Genomic DNA, 23,817 nt, shown 5'->3' with positions numbered 1-23,817 from the left:
ATTAAAGAAGCATTAAATGATGAACATTGGATTATGGCTATGCAAGAAGAGTTAAATCAATTTGAGAGGAGTAAAGTATGGACATTAGTTGAAAGACCTAGTAATAAGTCTACTGTAGGTACTTGATGGGTATTTAGAAACAAGCTTGATGAGAGTGGTAATATAGTGAGAAACAAGGCTAGACTTGTTACTCAAGGGTATACTCAAGAAGAGGGCATAGACTATGATGAAACATACGCTCCCGTAGCTAGGATAGAAGCAATTAGAATGTTATTATCATTTGCATGTTTTCATGAATTTAAATTATATCAAATGGATGTTAAAAGGCATTTTTAAATGGTTTTATAAAAGAAGAAGTGTATGTGGAACAGCCTCCAGGTTTTAAAGATTTAAAATTTCCAAATCATGTTCTTAAATTGACAAAAGCGCTTTATGGTTTAAAAAAAGCTCCTAGAGCTTGATATGAAAGATTGTCAAATTTTTTAATCGAAAAAGGTTTTTCAAAAGGGAAGGTTGACACTACATTGTTTTTAAAGCATAAAGGTAAAGATTTATTAGTAGTTCAAATTTATGTTGATGATATAATATTTGGTTCTACTAATGATGTTCTTTGCCAAGAATTTTCTAAGCTAATGCAAAGTGAATTCGAGATGAGCATGATGAGGGAGTTCTCATTTTTCTTGGGACTCCAAATCAAGCAAAGAAAAGATGGCATCTTCATCAATCAAGCTAAGTACGTCAAAGACATGCTCAATAAGTTTGGACTGGAAAATGAGAAATCTCATGACACTCCAATGAGCTCATCAACAAAGCTTGACATAGATGAATGAGGTAAATGTGTGGATGTTAAATTATATAGGTCAATGATTGGCTCTTTGCTTTATCTAACTGCAAGTAGACTGGACATTATGTTTAGTGTTTGCTTATGTGATAGATTTCAATCATGCCCTAAGGAATCACATTTACTTGCTGTTAAGAGAATCTTTAGATACCTTAAGGACACTCCTAGTTTAGGACTTTGGTATCCTAGAGACTCTAGCTTTAGCTTGCATGCCTTTTCTGATGCGGATTATGGAGGACGTAAAATAGATAGGAAAAGCACCTCCGATACTTGCCAATTCCTTAGAAATATGCTGATTTCTTGGTTTTCAAAGAAACAAAATTATGTTGCATTATCTACCACTGAAGCAGAATACATTTCAGCTGGTAGTTATTGTGCACAAGTCTTATGGAAGAAACAACAACTTTTTGATTATGGAATTGAAGTAGGTATCATTCCTATCAAGTGTGACAATACTAGTGTTATTTGTCTCACTAAAAATCCCATCCAACACTCTAGAACTAAAAACATTGAAATAAGACATCACTTCATTAGATACCATGTCGCTAAGGAAGATGTAGTTCTAGAATTTGTTGATACTTTGCACCAATTAGCGGATATCTTTACAAAACCTTTAGACAAATAAAGATTTTGGACACTTACGAGAGAATTAGGTTTAACTGACCTATCTTCACTTAGTGTTTAAAATAATTTTTCGCACTTTTAAGAATAAATGAAAGATGCTTATAATAATAATTTTTGATTGCATTCTTTGATATTAGTTAGAGGGAGTTTATGTTCTTTGGTGTAAATTAAATTTATGTTCAAATGTAGCTTAAGGACTAATTTGATTAATTGAACATGATTAATTTTTAATATATGAGGTTCCAATATCACTAGAGCTAATTAATTTAGCATTTTGAGTGTTTAAAACAGATTTTTGACATTTTTGTGCATAAAGTATCAATACCCCTAAGACTGGTATCGATACCCCCTTTGAATATGTATCGATACCTCTGCAATAGGTATCGATACCATCATTGAATGGGTATCGATACCCCCCTAATGGTACTGATACCCTACACGGGATATGTTAAAAACTCTCTAAAAACCTCATTCTTTCAAACCCTCTCCTCTCCAGTTTTGTTGCCGTGCTCTATCTTTTTCTCCCTAAATCACTACATTGCTTCAAAACATCAAATTTTAGTCGGAATTCAGTTGCATATCAACTCCCAATCCTGCCTCAATCATTAATTTGTGCAAACAACATCAAATTCCACTCAATCCGAAATTTTTAAGGTATTTTTTCCCCAAAAACCTCTATTTTATCATATTTTGAGCTTAGGACTAGTTTAGATTAGTTCTAGGTTAAAATAATTATCGGGAATTGATCATATGTTATTTATAAACTAGATTCTACAACTAATTTCATCAAAAACACAATATTTTTCAAAAAATTTCAAAAATTTCGAAATATAAAACTTTTTATTATTTTCGAAAATCATGGGTTTAATTGATGTTTTAGATTCAATTATGTTGTTTTCATGAAAATCATACGTATTATGATTCTCAAATGTTATTTTCAAAATAGTTTTCAAAACTTTGCCCATTAGGATTGTTTTAGAGAACCTTGAAATATTCAGGACTCATTTGAGTTTTGGAATATATTGATATAATTGCATATATATATTTTTCAAAAATTGTAGGTTATCCATTCTATTCCGAATTCCTAAGTCATGTCTCACAAACGAACTAGATCATCTTCTAGTCGATCAAACCGACCTCAAAATCGACCTCCAAATCCAAATCCTCCTCAAATTCCTGATTCCCTTATGACTATAGGTAATTCGTGCTTCAATGAACCTGGACGTAGGAAAGATCTCTACTATAGGTATTCTTATTACTTTGAGTCATATAAAATTTGCGAAGAACGCATCCCGTCCCTTCAAGCTATGATAGATATGAACTCACTACAGCAAAATTGATATGTAGCGACGTTTTTAGCGGCGTTTGGAGAGAAAACGCAACAAAAGTTAAACATATAGCAACGTTTACAATCGTAGCGCCACAAATTGATACTTTAGCGGCGTTTGTTGTAAAAACGCTGCAATAGAGTTGACATATAGCGGCGTTTTTACAATAAACGCCGTAATAGAGTGGTAAATTAGTGGCGTTTATACCACAAACGCCGCAATAGATTAACATATAGTGGCGTTTTAGCCAAAACGCCGCAATAGATCGGTAAATTAGAGGTATTTATACCACAAACGCCGCAATAGATTACACATATAGTGGCATTTATTCTTAAAACGCCGCAATAGTTATAATAAATAGTGGCGTTTTTATACAAACGCCGCAATAGTGTTAATCAATAGTGGCGTTTTTACAAAAACGCCGTAATAGTTTTAATCAATAGTGGCGTTTTTTTTAACAAACGCCACAATAATCACTATAGCAAAAGTGTTCTGTAGCGGCATTTTTAGCGGTATTTGGAGAGTAAACGCCACAAGATATTGAAATATAGCGGCGTTTATAATCCAAACGCTGTCAAATTATAATATAGCGGCGTTTCTTCAAAAAATGCCGTAATAGAGTAGTAATTTAGCGGCGTTTTTGGAATAAACGTCGGTATAGAGTTATTTATTGTGGCGTTTTATCAATAAACGCCGTAAAAGAGTAGTCATTTAGCGACGTTTTTGTACAAACGCCGCTATTGAGTATTAATGGTACGGCGTTTTTTGATAAACGCCGCAATATTATTGTATCTAGTGGCGTTTTATGTATAAACGCTGTAATATTATTGAGCCCTAAATCACCTCTAACTTCGAGGCCTGGTAGAAGCAGCAAACAGAGTCCGTTTCTTTCCCTCTCTTTCCCGCTTCCTTTGATTTAGGTTTCTCGCCTTTTGCCTCATGCTCTAGTTCTGTTCTCTCTTCTCAACATGAAGCTCATCAGGTCAGTTTCCATTTCCCTCTTTAATCTCAACTCTTGATTAGCGAAATTTATCTTCCCTTCGTGTGTAACAATTACGTGTAAAAAATTAAAAACAACTTGTTGGATCTCTTTAAAATGGCTTCGGTTTGAAAAACAATGTGCAGGTTTTTTGATGAAGTTGAACAATGAAACGGTGTCGATTGAGTTCAAGAACGGCACCATCACAGGTTCCTTTATTTTCGTTCTTGTCTTTGTTTTTTGCTTCGTTAGGGTTTAATGCTCTTAATATAAACATGGAAAACCATCTTATAATCCATTACCGCTTAATATAGATTTGCTAACCCAAAGATTTGCTAATCATTCCGAATAAAATGATGTAAGAACCCAAAGATCATATGTTCATCTAGTTGTGGTCCTATATCTATAGAGTGGAGATTTGTATATGACAGGTCTCTGTTTCAATAACTCAAATGAGCGAACCACCATATTCAACTTGTACTTGGTTCTCTTGGTGTCAAAAGAGGAAGCTGAAGCTTTTCATATTATTATCCCTAAGGCCCCCAAGATTCCCTCAGATTAGTTGAATTGCCCTTGTCTTTCTTTTAGAATCTTCATGATTGAATCGAAATTAATGAATGGATTCCTAGATTCTCTTATTGAGATCCCTTAGGGCTATTTCAATAGTATGTTAACTCTTAAAAGTTCATTGTTTCATGAATGTGACCTTTTCATCTGGTTTTATTATGCAATTATCACCAAGAGACAGTAAAAAAATAACAAGAACAATGGCATTTGATGAAGTTGAACGACCATTTTCTGATGGGGGTGTTATGAGAAACATGATGATAATTATCCCATAACGAGAACAAGAAGATCAATAATAATTCCAACTTTTTATGTAGATTATATGAACAAAACAGACAAAAATATCTCATGTATCAAGGACAGGGAAGGGGCATTATTCTTTTGGGTTCTCTCTTCTCCATAAAAGTTAGGCCTAGGATCATATACACCCAACACACTAGGGAGACAAAACAAGAAAAAAACTTGGATATTTCCCCCCTTGAGATCCAAAAACATGATCCAATCCTCTTTACCAATCACATTCTGGATAACATCGATGCCTATCCTTGTCTTGGTTTCGTCCGCCTGATTGCCTATAACTTCCCCTTCAGGCCACAAATTCCAACTCCCCCTCACTTCAAATCGACAACGACAACCTTCTAAGCTACCCATGGTTACTTCATGGGTTCGATTTCGCCTCTGTTATTGCCTTCTGACGCAGCCGAAAACCCTTTTGCCAATTATCGCATCTACACTTCTTAAAACCAACACATGAACCGCCAGCACGGCATCAATGTTAGATCAGGATCTCGAACGCAAAGCCAGACCAGTCTCCACTTTTTTAATTTCAAATATCAGCATCCTCTACATCTTAAGCACAAACATCTCTGCCTCCTCATCTAATATAGACTGCAGCAGCTCCAACATTTGAGAAGCCTTGACATGTTCCTGAGTACTCGATACGATGTAATCAACCAGAGTTTTCTCTTCTTCTCCCAAGAACTCCATAATTTTCTTTGAAATCCAGGGTCTTATTCTCTCATGCAGTGCATGCTGCACAAGTGACAGTACCACTTAGAATTAGTGTCAAGTTTATAATTGGGTTTAAACTAAAATTATAAGGTAAAAGATATCTGCCCAAAGATGATTATTTCAAACAAATGCAGAAGAGAAATATGGATACTGCAATGTTCATGTTAGTTCCATATATGCCAAGGAAGAACAAGCCTAATGCAATTGAAGCTAACATTATGCACTATTTTAACTAGTTAGCCCTAACCAGAGGACAGAATGTTTGAAAATAACAGTTTAAAAAAGACATGTGAAAAGATGCTTACCTGGTCATAAACATTCCAGTTTATCTCATATGAAAATAGCTCCTCCTTGGTCTTTGGAATCATATCAATTAATTGTTTTGCATCCAAAAGTTTCTGGTTATCGGTTGTTTTCACCTTACCCTGTCCATGTTCCCTGTCTCTATCCCGGTCAGGGATTTTCTCTTTGGTCTTGTCTCTGTTGCGATTTCTATCCTCATCATTACGATCCTTATCCCTACTAATTAGGGTTCTTACATCATTTTATTCGAAATTACCCTACTTGGGCTTAAAATTTACACTCAAACTAATTCCCAATCATTATTAGTCTTTTACGTGACGTTTAGGGGTCATAAATAAGGCTTTGAAACATGTTATAACACTTAAACATAGAATCTACCATGAAAACTACTAAACATGATTCACACTCAACTCTTAAGATATAATGCATTTCTAGTGTCCCATAATTGGTATGAAGAAGTTGTGAATGTGTTACCTTGATTTCTTGATTACTAGAAATGTCCTCAAATCACTCAATAGGCAATTTCTCTTTTCCCCTCTCTCTTGAGCTTTCTCCCACTTCTTTCACTAATCAAAGTTAAGAAAATGAGTTACTAAATCAACTACGTGGTTGGGTTAAAGTTAAAAATACTTCTTATAACTTGAATACACTAAAAACGAGCTAAAATCCATAGATTCTCTTAAACCTCTATAAAACCCATTTTTGGAAACTAAGTATAAAACTTGAGAAATGGAACTTAAATTGAAGCTTGAAGGGTGAGGATTAATATTATTACCTTGGTTTAACGAAACTAAACTTGAGATCCGTAAACCTTCACCTTGGAAAGGAAGAAGAAGAAAGAAAAGATGAAAGGAAGAGGAAGAGTGTTTGGTTAGTGTTTTAGGGGAGTGGTCATGTGAAATCATATAATAGGGAAGGGGTTTTTAGCTTTCAAAATAACAAAGGGTAAAATTACACTTTTAGTCTCTCTGTTTTCTATTTTACCTTAAATCACCACTATCTCTTGGGCCCAACTCAAGCCCATTCTCAACTTAATTAAGTCCAAACTATTTTAATGGGTCATTTGGCTCAATTTATGGGCCTCAGGTTCAACTACAAACCCGAGATTCGGTGCATTACATATTTTGTCCCCTTATTTTCTATGATTAATTATACTTTGTCTCCCATATTTTTTTATGATTAATTTTCCCTCTTATGTTGGAATATTGGCTCTGTCCCTGTTCGTCTAGTTGGTTGCACGAAAGGATGTATGTAGGATTTTATGTTAGGGGGAGAATTTTTAAACTTTTAGGAAAGATGAAATTTGTAAAATTATAGAGGGTAAAAATATATTTTTAATATAAAATCAATATATATATATATATAATATAATAATTTTAAATTTTCAAATGAGGCAACTATCTCCATATTCATTAGGGGAAATATTTGTATGAATGGAAATTATGGATTATAATATATTGTCCTCCTCAAAACCTAAAGAACGTGCAATTGGTACAATTCCGAATAATTATTAAATATCCAAGTGAAGAGGAGGTGTGAAACAAATGAAGAGTCAGAAGAAATGTCCAGTTAACTCTTAATCAATGATCCATCTTTGGTTCTGTTAACGAAATGGTTAGTGACACAAGACGAGGGTCTTCTAAAATTTGCATGAACTATGTTAGAACCATCTTTTCTGTCCTTAACGATCCCTAAATGGTTCTGTTTTTGTTTCAAATACATGTATACTGTGTTGTACACAATAAATGGCTCTTAATTCAGTTCACTTCACTTGTGAAGACGTGTATTCGTGCTCATCTATTTGGTTTAGGTTCTTTAAATCATTTAACGTATTAGCCTCCTTTTCCCTTATGATGATATGTAATCGTGGTTTATTTGCTACAGTACACTTGCTTTGCCTGCATGGTTGTCAGAATTTGCAAAAAAAAAAAAGTTACATAAATCACTGTTGCTGTTGGAGTTTGATCGAGTTGCACATGTATTAGTGACATGCATATATTATTCTGGTTCATCGAAATAGCATCATAATAAACATTTTCCAGGTTTGTCCATGATACTCATTAAGTAAAGTATTTTTACGTTGCTTTAAGATTGTCAAGTCAAATGTATTAAATTATTCTTGGTGTCGCATAGTTGACTAAGACTTAAGTGGATTGTCCTTGGAATTCTAACTTCTAACAATCATAATTAATCACAGAGATATAGTATGCATTTCACTGAGAAATTGTTGACTACGACTTAAGTCGGTTGTCCTTTTGTGTTATTCTTTTTCTTTATTTCTTCAACCCTTCGCTAATGGGTTAATTGGGTTTATATTTCATTCTAAGTTCTTAATGCCTCTCTCAGTAACAATGAAACATGAGTCTGTTTAGATGTAAATGCTACATTTGATGAAACATGTGTAAGTATTTAGTTCTATAGTATGCAGTTGTATATAATTCTTGTTATAATTTTTATAAATTAACTGAGATACATTTGCTCCCATACAATTTTATCAATTTAAAAGTTGTATAATTTACGAGTGATTAGTTTTATACTATGCAAATATTATTATGCACTAAATATGATAATTTAATGCTTCTGTTTAGGTTCTAATTTTATCTATATTATTAGCAATTAACATTTGAAATTGGAACTCCAGAAATACGAAATGGATAAGAGTTGGATGGATTTCTCAAGGGTAAGCGTCGAATATCGAAATGGAGTCGAAAACTTTCTAAATTTAGCTTTTCTGAATGCAAGCCAAGAAAATATGATTCTTTGCCCTTGTAAGAATTGTGTGAACATTAATTGGCACATTCGTGAAGTTGTGTACGAGCATCTAGTTATTTTTGGATTTGTTCGGGGGTATAGAAAATGGATCTTTCATGGAGAGATTGTATCAGATAGATCTACTTCCACGAGTTACTCGACTTATCATGCTCTTTCTCCCTATCCAACTTTTAGAGAAGATGACATGGAAGGGATGTTACGAGATGCATTTAATATGCACAATCATCAGTCGTATGATACAGAAAATTATTGTCAGGATGATGTTAATGATTTCATTGAGATTAGAAGAAGTGGATGTGATGAAGAGCCAAATGGAGAAGCGGCAAAGTTTTACAAGTTGCTGAATGAAATGAATGAATAAATTTATAAGGGATCAAAGTTTTCAAAGCTTTATTTCTGCATTCGTCTTTTCCACTTAAAATGCCTGGGAGGGTGGACTGGTAACTCCTTTACGCAATTGTTGGAGTTACTAGGAGAAGTGTTTCCTTTTGCAAAAATCCCTCAATCATGCAAAGATATGAAGAAAATGATCAAAGATTTGGGTCTTGGATATGATAAAATTCATAGTTGTCCGAATGATTGTATGTTATATTGGGGTGATCGAAAAAATCAGGAGTCTTGTCATGTATGCGGAAAATCTTGATGGATGACTAGAGAGACAGAAAATATTACTGAGGATGAAGCTCAAGCACGATCAAGAAAGAAACCGATCAAGATTCTGCGATATTTTACTCTCATACCTAGGCTACAAAGATTGTTTATGTCCTCCAAGATTGCTGAGTCTATGAGGTGGCATCATGATGGCAGAACTGATGATGGATTATTACGGCATCCTGCAGATTCTTTAGCTTGGAAGTCATTTGACAACAAGTATCCAAGTTTTGCGAGAGATCCTCGAAATGTCAGGCTCGGTCTTGCAACTGATGTGTTTAATCCATTCAAACTCATGAGTACTTCGTATAGTACTTGGCCTGTTGTACTTGTTCCATACAATTTACCTCCCTGGATTTGCATGAAACAATCATCTTTCATCTTATCCATGATAATCCCCAGCGAGAAAGGCCCCGGAAATGATATTGATATTTATATGCAGCCGCTAATTGCAGAGTTGAAACAGTTATGGGAAGGGGTCGAAACGTACGATGTATTGACGAAGGAGAACTTTAATTTACGCGCTACTTTATTATGGACAATTAATGATTTTCCTGCGTATGCAAATTTATCTGGTTGGAGTACCAAAGGTCGTTATGCTTGTCCTTATTGTGTTGCACAAACATGTTCGAAGTGGTTGGTTAATGGAAAAAAGTTCTCTTATATGGGACATCGTCGGTGGTTACCTGATAATCATAGATTTAAATTTCAAAAGAATATGTTTGATGGTGATGAAGAGTTTCGAAATGCTCCTGACCAAACAACCAGGTCTGAAATATTCAGAATGTTGAAAAATATCAATTTTACTTATGGAAAGATGAATCAACCAACTAGTACACGATCAAAGAAAAAGGCAAAACAGGTCAATGAAGAGCTTGAAGTTGACGAACAAACTGATGATGAGTCTGATAAAGAGGATGATCCAAATGAGGTAGACTTGTGGAAAAAGAGGAGTATATTCTTCGAGTTGCCTTATTGGAAAAAGCATATTTTGAGACATAATTTTGATGTAATGCATATTGAGAAGAATGTTTATGAGAATATTATCGGGACCATTCTGAATGATGGCAGAAAATCTAAAGATAATCTTAAGAGTCGACTTGACTTAGTGGACATAGGAATTCGACATGATCTTCATCCGCAATTACGTCCGAATGGAAGAAATTTCTTGTCGCCTTCTATTTTTTCTCTTTCGAAGAAAGAAAAAGAAGTGTTTTGCACGGTGTTGAAGGATATAAAGGTCCCAGATGGGTATGCATCAAACATTTCTCGATGTGTTAGTGTTAAAGATCGAAGACTTTATGGTTTAAAGTCTCATGATTATCACATATTAACGCAAGATTTACTACCAGTAGCTATTCGCGGTTGCATGTCGAGTAAGGTGACGTCTTGTATCATTGAACTTTCTAATATAATGAAAGCCATATGTGGGAAAGTTCTAATGGTTGAAGAACTTAATAAACTACAAGATCGAGTTGCCTTGACTTTATGCAACTTGGAGAAGATATTTTCGCCTTCATTCTTCACAATTATGGTGCATCTGTTAATTCATCTTCCTCACGAAGAAAGAGTTGGTGGTCCCGTTTTTTATCGATGGATGTACCCTATAGAGAGGTGTTAATTGAATTACACGTTTCAAATTACTACTGATTATACATTTGAATAAAATGTATTTACGTAGTATGTTGTTTTCTGTATAGGTTCTTGGGCAAGTTGAAGTCTTATTGTCGTAATAAGCGTTATCCGGAAGGATCAATTGCTGAAGGGTATTTGGCAGAGGAATGTATGACATTTTGCTCTAGATATTTGGAACATGTTGAAACAAGATGAAATAGACCAAATCGAAATGATGAGTTAGGTATTGATGACTTAACTCAACATTATTTGTTTGGAAGTTATGGTCAACCATTAGAGAAAGTTGAAATTGCACATTTAGATGACACGTCTTGGGTACAAGCACACCGATATGTTCTTTTCCATCACGATTCAATAGATCACTTTCGCACGTAAGTCTTTCGGACCTAATCCTAATGAAATCTCTTTATCTTTTATATTTATCAATTTTCATCGACATAATATTCTTTATAGTGAGTTTAAAGAAGTATTGAGATCTCGAGCACGCTCCCGAAGATTAAATCAGCGAGAGCTACATAAGTTGTTCACAGAAACTTTTCATGAATGGTTAGGCCAGACGGTAAGCAACTAAATCTTACGGAACACTTATAAATAATATATGTCTTGCTTTTTATATCGACATCAATGCAAATTAATTCACCATTCATGTGTAATAGGTTTGGAGTGGGAGAGAAGTTAGTGAAGAAGTTAAATGGCTTTCTCAAGGTCCGAATAGAATAGTTAAAAGATATAATGCCTTCCTCATTAATGGGTTCAGGTTTCACATGAAATCTCGTGAAAGATTAAGGAGGACACAAAATTGTGGAGTCGTAGTTACCTCATCAACTACAAGTTATGCTACTGTAAGGGACAATAATTCCAGGATGGAGAGGTCGATTATTATGGAAATCTTACGGACATTATTGAGTTAGATTATTATGGAAAACAAAAGGTTGTGTTGTTTCGGTGTGACTGGGTTGATGTAAATAGATGTATAAAAAGAGATAAATTCGGGTTTTCAATGGTGAATTTCTCTCGATTAATTCACACGAGTCAACGTTTGATGGATGAACCATATGTATTTTCCTCTCAAGTGAAACAAGTATTTGATTATCACGATCTAATGGATGACGGTTGGTATGTTGTGCTTCGAAATACTCCCAGAGACTTGATAGACATCGGGGATGGAAGTAGAGATGACATTGAAACAAGATCAGAGTGTTTACCTCTACTACCACAAAACTTAGATGAAACTATCAGTAATACAACACAATTTCAATGGGTTCGGGAGGACGTTGATGAAGATATTTATGACAACTGACATTACATAAGACTGTTGTACGATTTTATATCTTCATTTATTTATTTATAATGTTATAACCCTTAACATGTTGTCTTTCAATGTATTCATTAATTAAATCGTTTTTTATTACTCATGTTTGTTTATTACAGATATAATGCCGAGGAGAAAAATATCTGATTTGCGGGTTGTTCGAGCTTCTGAAGACCATGAAGAAAGAAATAATGAGGAAACGAATGCACCTGAGTCTTCCGAAGTTCCTGAAACTGTTGAAGATTCAAGGTAATATTCGAAACTTTATTTACTACTTTGTTCATTTTCAAAACTGACATTTAATAATTTCTTATATAGTTGAAAATGCTGGAACGCACAAGACTTGAGGACGTACAACTTTAAAGGAATTATACCAACTTCCTCCTGGGCATCGTGTCAAAGTTTCAAGAAACGATGCCGGTCAACCTATTGGCCCAGAATCACGTCTTCTAGCAGGTTACTTAGGCATAGTTGGACGTAATGCGAATCTGTTACCGATCAATTATGAGTCATGGCGCAAAATGCCTAATAGTAACAAAAATTAAGCGTTGGATTTTGTTAAGGTAATAATGTCATTATAATAGATACTCTATATAAATTCAATACTAATTTATACTTACGGTGCACACTTATTTGCTGTATAGGAGAAATTTGTTTTAGAGGTCTCTGACGATTATGTGAAGCAAGCGTTAGGTAAGAGATGGAGGGACCACAAGAGCTCCTTAAAGAAGAAATACTTCAAGAATGATCTCAGCCTTGAAGAGAAGTTGCAAACAGTCCCACCAGGAATGCTCAGGTACCAATGGGAAGATGCAGTCAGATTTTGGAGTTCTCAAAAAAGACAAGTATGATGTATTTTTCATAAATACTTGTAACAAAATTTAAATCATCATTATAAGTGGTTGTTTGACATTGTAGGACCGAGAGCATGTTGGTGTTTCTAGCAGGCAACAACAAAAGTTTACGCACACGGCTGGATCGAAGAGCTTTACTTGTATAGCTCATGAGGAGGTATTATAGATTATTGAAATAGTTTTTTGTATTCCATGTACATACTAACTCATAGTAATTACATTATGGTACATTGTAGGAAAATACATCCGGTTCTAAAGTTGGTCGAATCCAACTCTTCGACATGACACATACGAAGAAGGATGGCACTCCTATGACTGCTGACGCTGCAGAAATTATGGTACGTTTATTGGGTAGATGTTTTAAATTTACCTGACTTTATTTATATTTGTACCATGACATTTTTTATTTTAATTAATTATTCACTTTATTATTAGGAAAAATTGAGGGAGAAAAGGGCAGAGTATCATGCTACTGCTTCGAGTCAAGGTATTATTAATGATGATGACATTGAAAACCAAACTATTAATGACGTTTTGGGTCCTGAAAGATATGGTCGGGTGCGCTGTCAAGGATCATTCGTTACTCCCACCAAATATTTTGGATCCAGTTTATCACAGTACATGTCATCACAGTCTCGATCTTCCCAATTAGAAGTTGGTCGTTTAAAAGAAAAGTTGGCTGAGATGGATCAACAAATGGCTAACTTGAAAGCGGAAAATGAAGCAAGGGAAGCAGAGAGAGCAACACTGGAAGCAGCTAGAGCAGCAGCAGAAGCAGAGAGAGAAGCAGTGGCAGCACAGAGAGAGGCAGCGGTAGCACAGAGAGAAGCATTGGTAGCACAGAGAGAAGTAATATATAAGCAGAGATGTGAAGAATTTGAAAATCGACTCAATGATATGATGCTGATGATACAAAAAACGCAACCTCAGAATCCACCATCGTAGCCTCATTTATGTTATGAGCATTATGTTAATGTTACTAAATCGTGTTTAACTTAACTTATATTACGTTAATGAAAACTTTTATTTATTATATTGGATTTGATGTTATTGGTGTTTTGTTTGTTGGATAATGGAACAGGTTGAAAAAATAGATTTGGGGTATTAAGCATAATATTTAGAACTTTTAAATTCTGTGTTATTTAGCGGCGTTTGTAACAAAAAACGCTGCAATATACCATACATTTAGCGGCGTTTTTGATAAAAACGCCGCTAAATCTCAATACATATTGCGGCGTTTGTAGGAAAAACGTTAGTAAAAATCAACATCTCTTGCGTCGTTTGTGAAGAAAATGCCGCTAAACATCAACACCTATTGCGGCGTTTGTTTGCCAAATGCCGTTAAATATCAACACCTATTGCGGCGTTTTTCTGCCAAACGCCGCTAAATATCAATACCTTTTACGGCGTTTGTTAACGCCGCTATATGTTGTCACCTATTGCGGCATTTTTTTGTTGAAAAACGTCGTAAACTTTAGCGGCGCTATTTTTAGCGATGCTTTTAGCGGCGTTTGTCTTTACGCCGCAGGTGTTTTTAGCGGCGCTTAAAAACGCCGCTATAAGTAAAAAAAACGCCGCAACAAGCCACTTTTACTGTAGTGACTTTAGATATCTACCTACCCTATTAGATTGGAAATTTGATAAACTCTGTCAACTAGAACCAATTGTTTACCAACAACTCGTTCGAATTTTCTATTCCAATGCCGTTTGCATTCAAAATCGAGAACAAACCACAGCCATAGGGATCCAATCCTATCTTCTGGGTTAATTCATTCACATAAATTCTCAGTATATAGAACATGCTTTTGGCTTAGATGATAATGGATTTTGTAATGAAAAATAAATCGTAGGTTCCCGTTACAAGGTTAGATCGAGTGCGAGTATCTTAGATCATCATAATCGATTTCTTCATCTTATGATCTCTTGGTGGTTTAAACCATCCGGAGGAAAATACTCCACTCTTAAAGCCTTAGATTTGTGGTGGATACATTGTATCCAGAATAATATGAAAATTAATCTTCCTCATATCATCTTTTCTGTTCTCATTGACACCGTGAATCTCGTTCCTAATAAGAAAACTTGTCCAAGTCTAGTTTACGGTTGTCTACAGAGTAATTTGTTTAAGAAATCCGAGCTTAGGGTACAACTTGATGTAGCCATCCCTCTCAAAAACCAAATTAATCTTCTTTCCTTAACGAGATCGGGATGGATATAGGATAAGGAAACTGGTGAATGGGTTCGATCCTCAAAGGATACTCTGGGAGCTAGTTCTTCACGAGCTCCACCGGGAGCGGACGACGATACAGAGCTTCAACAACTAATGCAAGATATTGACGAAGTCGACAACGAGCCGGAGCAGCCCGAAGAACCAGCATAACAAGAGGATCAAGTGCCTCCATATTTTCGTTCATTTTTGGAGACATTTGATCTACGGTCTGCTTCTATCGATTCCCATTTAACTACAAATAACAAAGCGGTTAATCGTCGCTTAGACACTTTGGAAGCTCAACAGATGGAGTTTCAAAGGGAAATTCTTGCACGTATGGATGCTCTTACTCTTGAGATACAAGCACGATTTCCTTCCCCTCTTGATCCTTCTATGGAAGAGTAGACCTTGTTTGGTTTTTGTTTTGGATCAACTTAGAACTTTCATTGTTAAAACATTTTGATGCTTTTATGGATGTTTAAATTTGCTTTGAATGGTTTGAATTTGTTTTGGATATTTTGATTTCTGGGATAGTAATTGTTAGTTTGAATATGTTTATTTGAATATTGATCTTAAAAGTCTTTTTATTTGGCATCATTTAGAATATATGACCAATTTCCATTGCATATTTGTTTATGAATATTGATTATAAAACTAATGGCTAATCTTTCTCTTGATTTTGATCTTAACAGCTTAAGCTTTATTTAATCAATTGGCAAAATCTTGTTTTCTATACCTTTTAAGTCATCTTTTTTATTTAACAAAAAGGGGGGAGAAATGTTAGAGTAAGGGGAGTAATTTTTCAAAATTTTCAAACTTGATTTCCAAAATTATTTTCAAATTAGAAAATCTTACAATTATTAAAATGTTTTGTTATATCAAAAAGGGGGAGATTGTTGAAAACATTTTGATGTTTTGATATAACAAATTAAGTGGTTAATTATTTTTAAGATTTTTAATTATTCGAATATGAAAATTATTACTCCAAGTTTTCGAAAGTCTATTTCAATCCTTACTCAAGTGTAAAATTAAGTTTCAATCTTAAAATATTTTTGAAACAATTTTTACAAAGTATTTCGAGCCATATTCGAGCCAAAAATAAGAATTATTTAGTATGGTATCGATACCCCTTATAGGGTACCGATACCCCTGTGAACACTTTGGTTCCGAGAAATAACAGAATGTTCGAATGGTACCGATACCCCTAATAGGCATCGATACCTCCATGCAATGGTATCGATACCCCTCATATGGTACCGATACCCTAAGGCATATAACGGTCGAAATATTTGAATTTTACACTACAGGTACCGATACCCTATGAAGGGGTACTGATACCCCCCACGCTCCAAGCTGTTTTATTAATTGCTTTCACACTTAAATGGCTCAATTGACTCCACTAATCATTCCCAATGTTCAGAATCAATTGAGGGAGTATTTAAACAAGTTCTGAAGCCTTTGATCAACAATAAATCATAGAGAAACAAGAGAGAAAGCATCAAACACCAAGTTTGTGCAATTCAAGCCAATTTTCCTTTCAATATTCATTTTGCTTTCAAGAACACCATTTGTGCTCATTTGTAATTATTTTTGAGTGTTCTTTTCTTGTTCTAGAATTGTACAAACATCTTACCTTGTGAGGATTTTCTTGTAAGTTTGCAAATTTGTGTATTTCTCTTTGAAAAAGAGTGTGCTCAAGAATTGGGGTATAATTCTTGAGGGAATTGTAAGGTTACTCTTTGTCCTCAAAAGAAAGAACAAATTAGTGAATTTGTTGGAAAATCCTTAGTGTGGATAGCTAAGGTAGTGGACGTAGACTTTGGTTGAGAAATTCGAACCACTCTAAATCGCTGTGCAATTACTTTCAATTTTCTGCAAAAGCTTCCACCAAATTTTTAATTGCCAATTCACCCCCTCTTGTCCGATTCAATCGATCGATTAACTCAACATGTTATGATTGCACTTGGAGTGCATTATATGTTTCAGTTAAGAATGGCACATTGATGTGCCCACTGTGCACCTTATGTTCTACTCATGTACCTTGTGTTCTCATAAATATGCATTGGGCTATGAAAGTTAAGAAAAGTATATGAAAGGAAAGAATATAAAAGTGAAAATGAAAGTTTTAAACTATATACAAATCAAAAAAGAAATATGAAATAGTTGTTATATATGATGTTGATTTACATGATTTTGATAAAATCATGAGATGGTGATTTTCAAGTTTTCTGAAGAGGAAATCAGCTTAAATATCTCGGTTTGAAAGCTTCAATGCATTTTCATTAAATCACATTTCTTTTTGTCTTAAAATATTTTATTGCATTTTATGTTTTAACTCACTTTAACTGTATAGCTGCCTCACTATGTTTTATTTAGCGCATGATGATTTTCATGCATAGGTTTGAATAAAGAAAAGGACGTGAAGCGATGAGCTTTCCGAGCATCTTTTGGAAATCAAACCTACTGGCAATATCAGTAAGACATCCTATCTTGGACTTATTAGTGGCATGTACATTATATCTGTTGGGATGCTTTATCGAATTTATTTTAAAAGGATCTGTAATAGTAATTTATGACTATTTTAATTTTAGCTATTTCAGTTATAATCGTATTTATGAATGAATAGTATAAATGTTAGGTTTTAAATGGTTTTTAAATCAACCATTATTTAGACAATTTTATATAGTTATGAAACAACACTAAACTGCCTAATTGTTGCGTAAAATTTGATTTGTTTTGATGATAAATTATCATTTTATGAATATATACACTTAATAAAACATGTTTAAAGTTGATAAAAAGATGTTTTACAATGAAACAAATTTTTTAAGCAATTATGTTCAAGGAATGTTCTGACATGTTAATGTAACATCTTTAACTTGTAATTCTAGACGTATACGGGTTATGTGTGTTATAAAAATGCAGCATGTCATATGCGGTATTGGGATTTTAAGGAATACTTCCACTTAAACGAGGTCCATTTGTTGGAAACTAACCATTTTAATTAAAATAATTATTATTCATAGGAAGTATGAACCACTTATATTGCACATCTTTCATTCCTTATTAATATCTTAATGTTATTGATGATTTTTATTTATTTATTTTAATCTAATATATTATTTTTCTTTATGAATATGGTACATGAGATTATTGAGAACAAAAATAGTAGTATAGAGGGCAGCTGAGAAAAGACTTGTACAGATGATAAATATGCATTTTTACCTAATTTCTATGACCAAAATTCATTTTTGACAACTTCAAATAAAGATATTATCAAATCAAATTGTAGTTTCAAAACTTTCCTTTTGTCATGCGATTGCTATTGATAATTTGACCATCTTAAAAACCAGTTCATGCATATTGCTAACTCATCTCGTGGATGTAACTGTAAGCCCATGCCACGCGCATGATTTTCACGTGAGTGTTTCTTCTTCTTCTGGTTTAAACATTCAAGGTATTGCAAGAAACTTTAACAATCTTTTTCCTTGTTTTTGACCAAATTCCAAAGAAATAGGATGAAAAATGAAAAAAAAGTATTGCTTAATTCCTCAAATTTCCTAAGATGAAATGATTAAGGGTTGAACGTTTACTTGTAAACATTACCATTAAGATGTCGTTTTTGACATTTACAAACAATGGATAGATCGTGTCGCAACCGTCTTTCGGTTGAGCCCGAAATTGGGCTTCGACTTGGATTAAACGAATTGGAGTCGCCACCGATCATTTATCTTAAAACAAATGGGTTGATCGGATACCCTATTTCTTACCTGATCTGCGTCTTTCCAAAGATTTGTCGGATTTGGGAGTCGGTTACAGTCAAGGAAGGGTTAGCACCCTTGAACTGCCCTTTCGATACTACGCAATTTCCAGTTGTCTTAAATTAAGAAAATTGTAATTTAAAATTAAAAGGTAAAAATACGATCCCAATTACTTACCTTAGATAGTTTTAAAGGTGTACCTTTAAGAGAGCCAAGAAACGTGTTAGATAAAAAGGTAAGAAATAAATAAATAAATAAATAAAATTAAAATGAAAAAAAAACAAATTAAATAAAAGATAAGATAAAGAAAGCAAAGACAAAATAGTAAGTAAAATAAAAAAAATATTAAAAAATAAAGAAAAAAAGAAATATTGATTTAGGGGGGATAATTAAATATTTAAAAACATGAACACGTCTCGAGGGTAGATCTAGGTTCGAAACTTCGAAATCTCACCCCTTTTTGGCCATCGACGCAACCCACGTTTTGGGTTATTCGAACCAAATCTCAAGAAAAATAACATGCACATGCGAGAAATGAATGAATCAAGGTAAAAAAGATGCTACATTTTATTTCCTTTCCGAATCGTTTACAATAGCTTTGCCTTTGTATTTTTTCGTGCTTTCCTCTGTATTTTGTATGTAAATCGTTCGTTACAATAGTGAGTTATAATGGCTATTTATAATGCTTCTGGATCATATTTTTAGGAGTTTGAATCATAGTAGAACTCTATCCTATTTTTAAGAGTTTAAATCCTAGTAAAACTCTATCCTATTTTTAGGAGTTTGAATCCTAGTAAAACTCTAACGTTATGTTTGTTTTCTGAATCCCACTAAATCAGGGTTGTTGAGAGTATTGTACCCGGATGAAAAGGTGTGTTGACAGCTGCCCCTCTTTTCCCATAGTCGTATAACGGGGATAGGGCAAAGATTAAAAGACAAACTTTTCGTTTGGTAGAGTTGAAAATTGACTCTGATGTTTCAATAACTCCCTGTCAAATTAAGTTGCGGATGACTCCTCCATCGTGAAGTCGAGTTCATCTTGAAATGATATGGAATTGAAGTCGTAGTTCAGAATTTGAATTAGCACATGGCTTCTCGTTGCCCTTCGGTCTTCTTCTTGGATCAGAATCGAACTCAGAAATCTTCGTTGACAGATAGCTTTTCTTGACTTAAGCTATGCTGCTTGAAAATGGTTGCTTGTCACTAAGGCACGGCTAACCCAGGTCTTCTTCTCGACTTGAAAACTTCGACTGTAACCAGAAAGTAGTGTGATTGATTTTTCATCTAGCTGAATGGAATCGAACTCGACAATTTTGTTTACAGATAGCCTTTCTTGCCTTGAGATATGCTGTGAATGATGTGCCTTGGAGCTGAGCGTAGTCGAACTCGAAGGTCTTTGGTTGGCAGATAACCTTTCTAGCCTTGAGTTATGCTACAAATGATGTTCCTTGGAGCTGAGCGTTGTCGAACTCGAAGGTCTTTGGTTTGCAAATAACCCTTCTAGCCTTGAGTTATACTGCAAATGATGTGCCTTGGAGCTGATCATAGTCGAACTCGAAGGTCTTTGGTTGGCATATAACCATTCTAGCCTTGAGATATGCTGTGAATAATGTGCCCTCGAAGCTGAGTGTAATCGAACTCGAATGTTTTGTGTTTCAAGAGAAATATCTTCAAAGGTTTTTTGTGTGTATGTTTCAAGAGAAACAATTTCGAGGGTTTTTTTTGTGTTTCAAGAGAAACTGTCTCAAGAGGGACAAATTTTGTTTCAAAAGAAACTGTCTCAAGAGAGACAAAAATTAGTTATAAAAGAAACTGTCTCAAGGGAGACGAAATTTGTTTCAAGGAAAAGATATTCAAAGATTTTGTTTCAAGGGAAACTGTCTCAAGAGAGACAAAATTTGTTTCAAGGGAAACTGTCTCAAGAGTGACAAGATTTTGTTTCAAGGGAAACTGTCTCAAGAGAGACAAAACTTGGAAACTGTCTCAAGGGAGACAATGGTGAGCACGATTCCCTTCGTCGTGAAGTTGAAACCATGGATGCCCCCTTCGTTGTGAAGTTGAGCCTTAGAATTGAATATCCTTCGTCGTGAAGTTGAAATTCAGTATGCTGTTTCGAGGCCAATATCCTTCACTGTGAAGTTGAAATTGACTTCTAAATTGGAAAGTTTGTTGACAGACACTCATTCTTTGAGTTGGATATCCTACGTCATAAAGTTGAAATCCAATCTGGAGATGGATGCTTCTTGTGTGTACGATTCCCTTCGTCGTGAAGTTGAAACCGTGGGTGGCCCATTCGCCGTGAAGTTGAGCCAGAAATTGGATATCCTTCGTCGTGAAGTTGAAATCCAAGTAAGTTGTATTGTTTTGAGTCCAATATCCTCCGTCGTGAAGTTGAAATTGGCTCTGGAACTGGGAAATTATTTGTTGACAACCAGCCGTTCCTTTGTTGTGAAGTTGAACTTATGTTGTCTCGAGTCCAATATCCTTCGCTGTGAAGTTGAAATTGGCTCTGAAACTGGGAAGCCCATTCGTCGTGAAGTTGAGCCTCAAAATGACACGATATCCTCCGTCGTGGAGTTGAAATCGTGGATCTATGGGTACGATATCCTCTGTCGTGGAGTTGAAATCGCAGATGGCCCCTTCATCGTGAAGTTGAGCCTTGACTTAGATATCCTTCGTCGTGAAGTTGAAATCCAAGTATTGTATGTTGCGGGTGGACACGATTCCCTTCGCCGTGAAGTTGAACCGTGGATGAACCCTTTATTATGAAGTTTAACTTCGAGCTAGATATCCTTCGTCGTGAAGTTAAAATATACTCTCGAGCAAATTGTGTCATTTTGAGTCCAATATCCTTCGCTGTGAAGTTGAAATTGACTCTGAATGAAATTGGAAAGTTATTTGTCGACAGACAGTTGCCTCTTCGCTATGAAGTTGAGCAACCACCATCAATTTCTAAATGTGCTTTGAATCGAGTATCTTTCGTCTTGAAGTTGAAACTTGACTCTAAAGCTGCAAAAATTATGTATGTGAAAAAAATGATGCTCTAAAATGCATGCATAATGAATTAGTTCTTGTTTTATTCATCAGACATAATCTCATTTTTTGTCTGTTGGTTCCTGCACGTGGAGGAAAGACCTTCGGAAGATCTGATAATTCACATCAGGATATTGAATTCCTAAAGATGCCCCAATATTCGATGTTGAATCTCAAAAAATGCCCCAACATTTGATGTTAAATCTAAAAAAATGCCACAACATTTGATGTTGAATCTTCAAAGATGTCCTCATTGTTCCTCATTTCTTACTTCAGCATTGATTATAAGCATGAGCTTTGTGTTTGAGAGCCACATGTCATTTACCAAGATCCACTCTAGAGAGATTGTCTTGTTTTGAAAAAAAAATGTTTTCTTTCTCTTTTATTTTCAAAGTTCTGAAAATATCAAAAAATGTTTCGAAAAATGTTTAATCAAAAGTTTTAAAAATATTGCCCTTTTCATGGTTTTACAATTAAGACAAATCATAAAACTAGAGTTCATTGGATATCAAAGAATTAATATATGTAGTAGATGGGGATTAATTGGTTTGGAAAATAATGGTTCAATTGAAAAAATAATGCAGGGAAGTGATGAAAGAATTTGCACTGAAATTGGAGAAACTAGCTGAGGAGCTCCTAGATTTGTTGTGCGAGAATCTTGGACTGGAAAAAGGGTATTTGAAAAAGGCATTCCACGGGACAAGAGGTCCGACATTTGGAACCAAAGTTAGAAACTACCCGCCGTGTCCGACATCGGATAAAATCAAGGGATCCGAGCTCACACCGACGCCGGTGGCATCATCTTGCTGTTCCAAGACGCCCAAGTGAGCGGCCTTCAGCTTCTTAAAGACGGGGAGTGGGTGGATGTTCCTCCTATGCGCCACTGCATCGTCATCAACTTCGGAGATCAGCTGGAGGTGATTACCAATGGAAAATACAAGAGTGTGGAGCACTGAGTGATTGCCCAAACCAACGGAGCTCGAATGTTGATAGCTTCGTTTTACAACCCCGGAAGTGATGCCGTTATCCACCCGGCGCCGGCTCTGGTGGAGAAAGAAGAAGAGGAGAAGCAATTGTACCCCAAATTTGTGTTTGAAGACTACATGAAGTTATATGCTGGGCTGAAATTCCAGGTCAAGGAACCCAGATTTGAAGCCATGAAAACCAGGGAAACACCTCTTCCCGTTGCAACAGCTTAGGAATTCAATCCATCAAATAAAAGAAAGGAAAATATATTAGCAGCTCTATCTTTTAGTTGTGTGCGTGAATAAAAAAAAAATTGAAAAGAAGTCAGAGATTCAGTTGCATTGGTGTGTGTTTGATTTTAATATTGTAAACATCAATAGATAAATTGTAATGACTTGCTTAAGAAAAAATTCTTACATCTCTCTCTCCTTTTTTTTTTAAATTTTTAAGTGGTGTGGGTGGATCTCATGTCTTTTTATAGAAGAAACAAGACAATTAAAAAAAGAAAAGTACTTAAAAAAGAGTGGTCGGTTGCATGATTTTAAGCAAACGTATTTGGGACTTGGTTGGACTATAGGGAGTAAATTGCATTTTTTTAATTTTATCCATTTCCAAAGCCCAACATTTGGTCCCGTCTAGCTACGTAGTAGGTTTCTAGTTCTTTATAAGGTTTAATATCAAAGTAAGTGTCCAAACTATACCTAAATTTCTGTATAGGTGTTTAAATTATTTTTTATCTATCCATGTACTTAACATTACAAACGTTACCATTTTGGGTGTTCGAGCCATCAACAATGTTTATTTTTCCCGTTCAGTGACACGTGTCATAATCTTGTGCTTTTAAAATTTTTATTAAAAATTTAAAAATAAAATTATATATTTTTAAGAAAAACATAAACATTTTGAAGTAACCCTAAAACATTGAAAACCTTTATTTTAATCCCTAAACCCATACCGATCGATGTCCTTTGTAG

At 34.8% G+C, this 23,817-nt stretch overlaps 1 protein-coding gene and 1 pseudogene across 1 annotated transcript; one reads left to right on the top strand and one right to left on the bottom strand.

Annotated features, from left to right (window-relative positions):
• Positions 1–5,087: 5,087 nt before the first annotated feature.
• Positions 5,088–15,276, bottom strand: LOC120146436 (RNA-binding protein 25-like). Its single transcript, XM_039159995.1, has 3 exons — positions 15,182–15,276; positions 5,656–5,869; positions 5,088–5,371 (listed from the first exon to the last, which is right to left on the bottom strand). The coding sequence occupies exons 1-3, from the start codon at positions 15,274–15,276 to the stop codon at positions 5,183–5,185; spliced, it is 498 nt and encodes a 165-aa protein (XP_039015926.1). The 3' UTR covers positions 5,088–5,182.
• A 7,174-nt stretch (positions 15,277–22,450) lies between these two features.
• LOC120146453 lies at positions 22,451–23,091 on the top strand (annotated as a pseudogene).
• Positions 23,092–23,817: the final 726 nt, after the last annotated feature.

The sequence above is a fragment of the Hibiscus syriacus genome, unplaced genomic scaffold (assembly GCF_006381635.1).
Source record: "Hibiscus syriacus cultivar Baekdansim isolate YM2019G1 unplaced genomic scaffold, ASM638163v2 tig00110926_pilon, whole genome shotgun sequence".
NCBI lineage: Eukaryota > Viridiplantae > Streptophyta > Magnoliopsida > Malvales > Malvaceae > Hibiscus > Hibiscus syriacus.
This window is presented reverse-complemented; position numbering and strand designations above follow the sequence as displayed.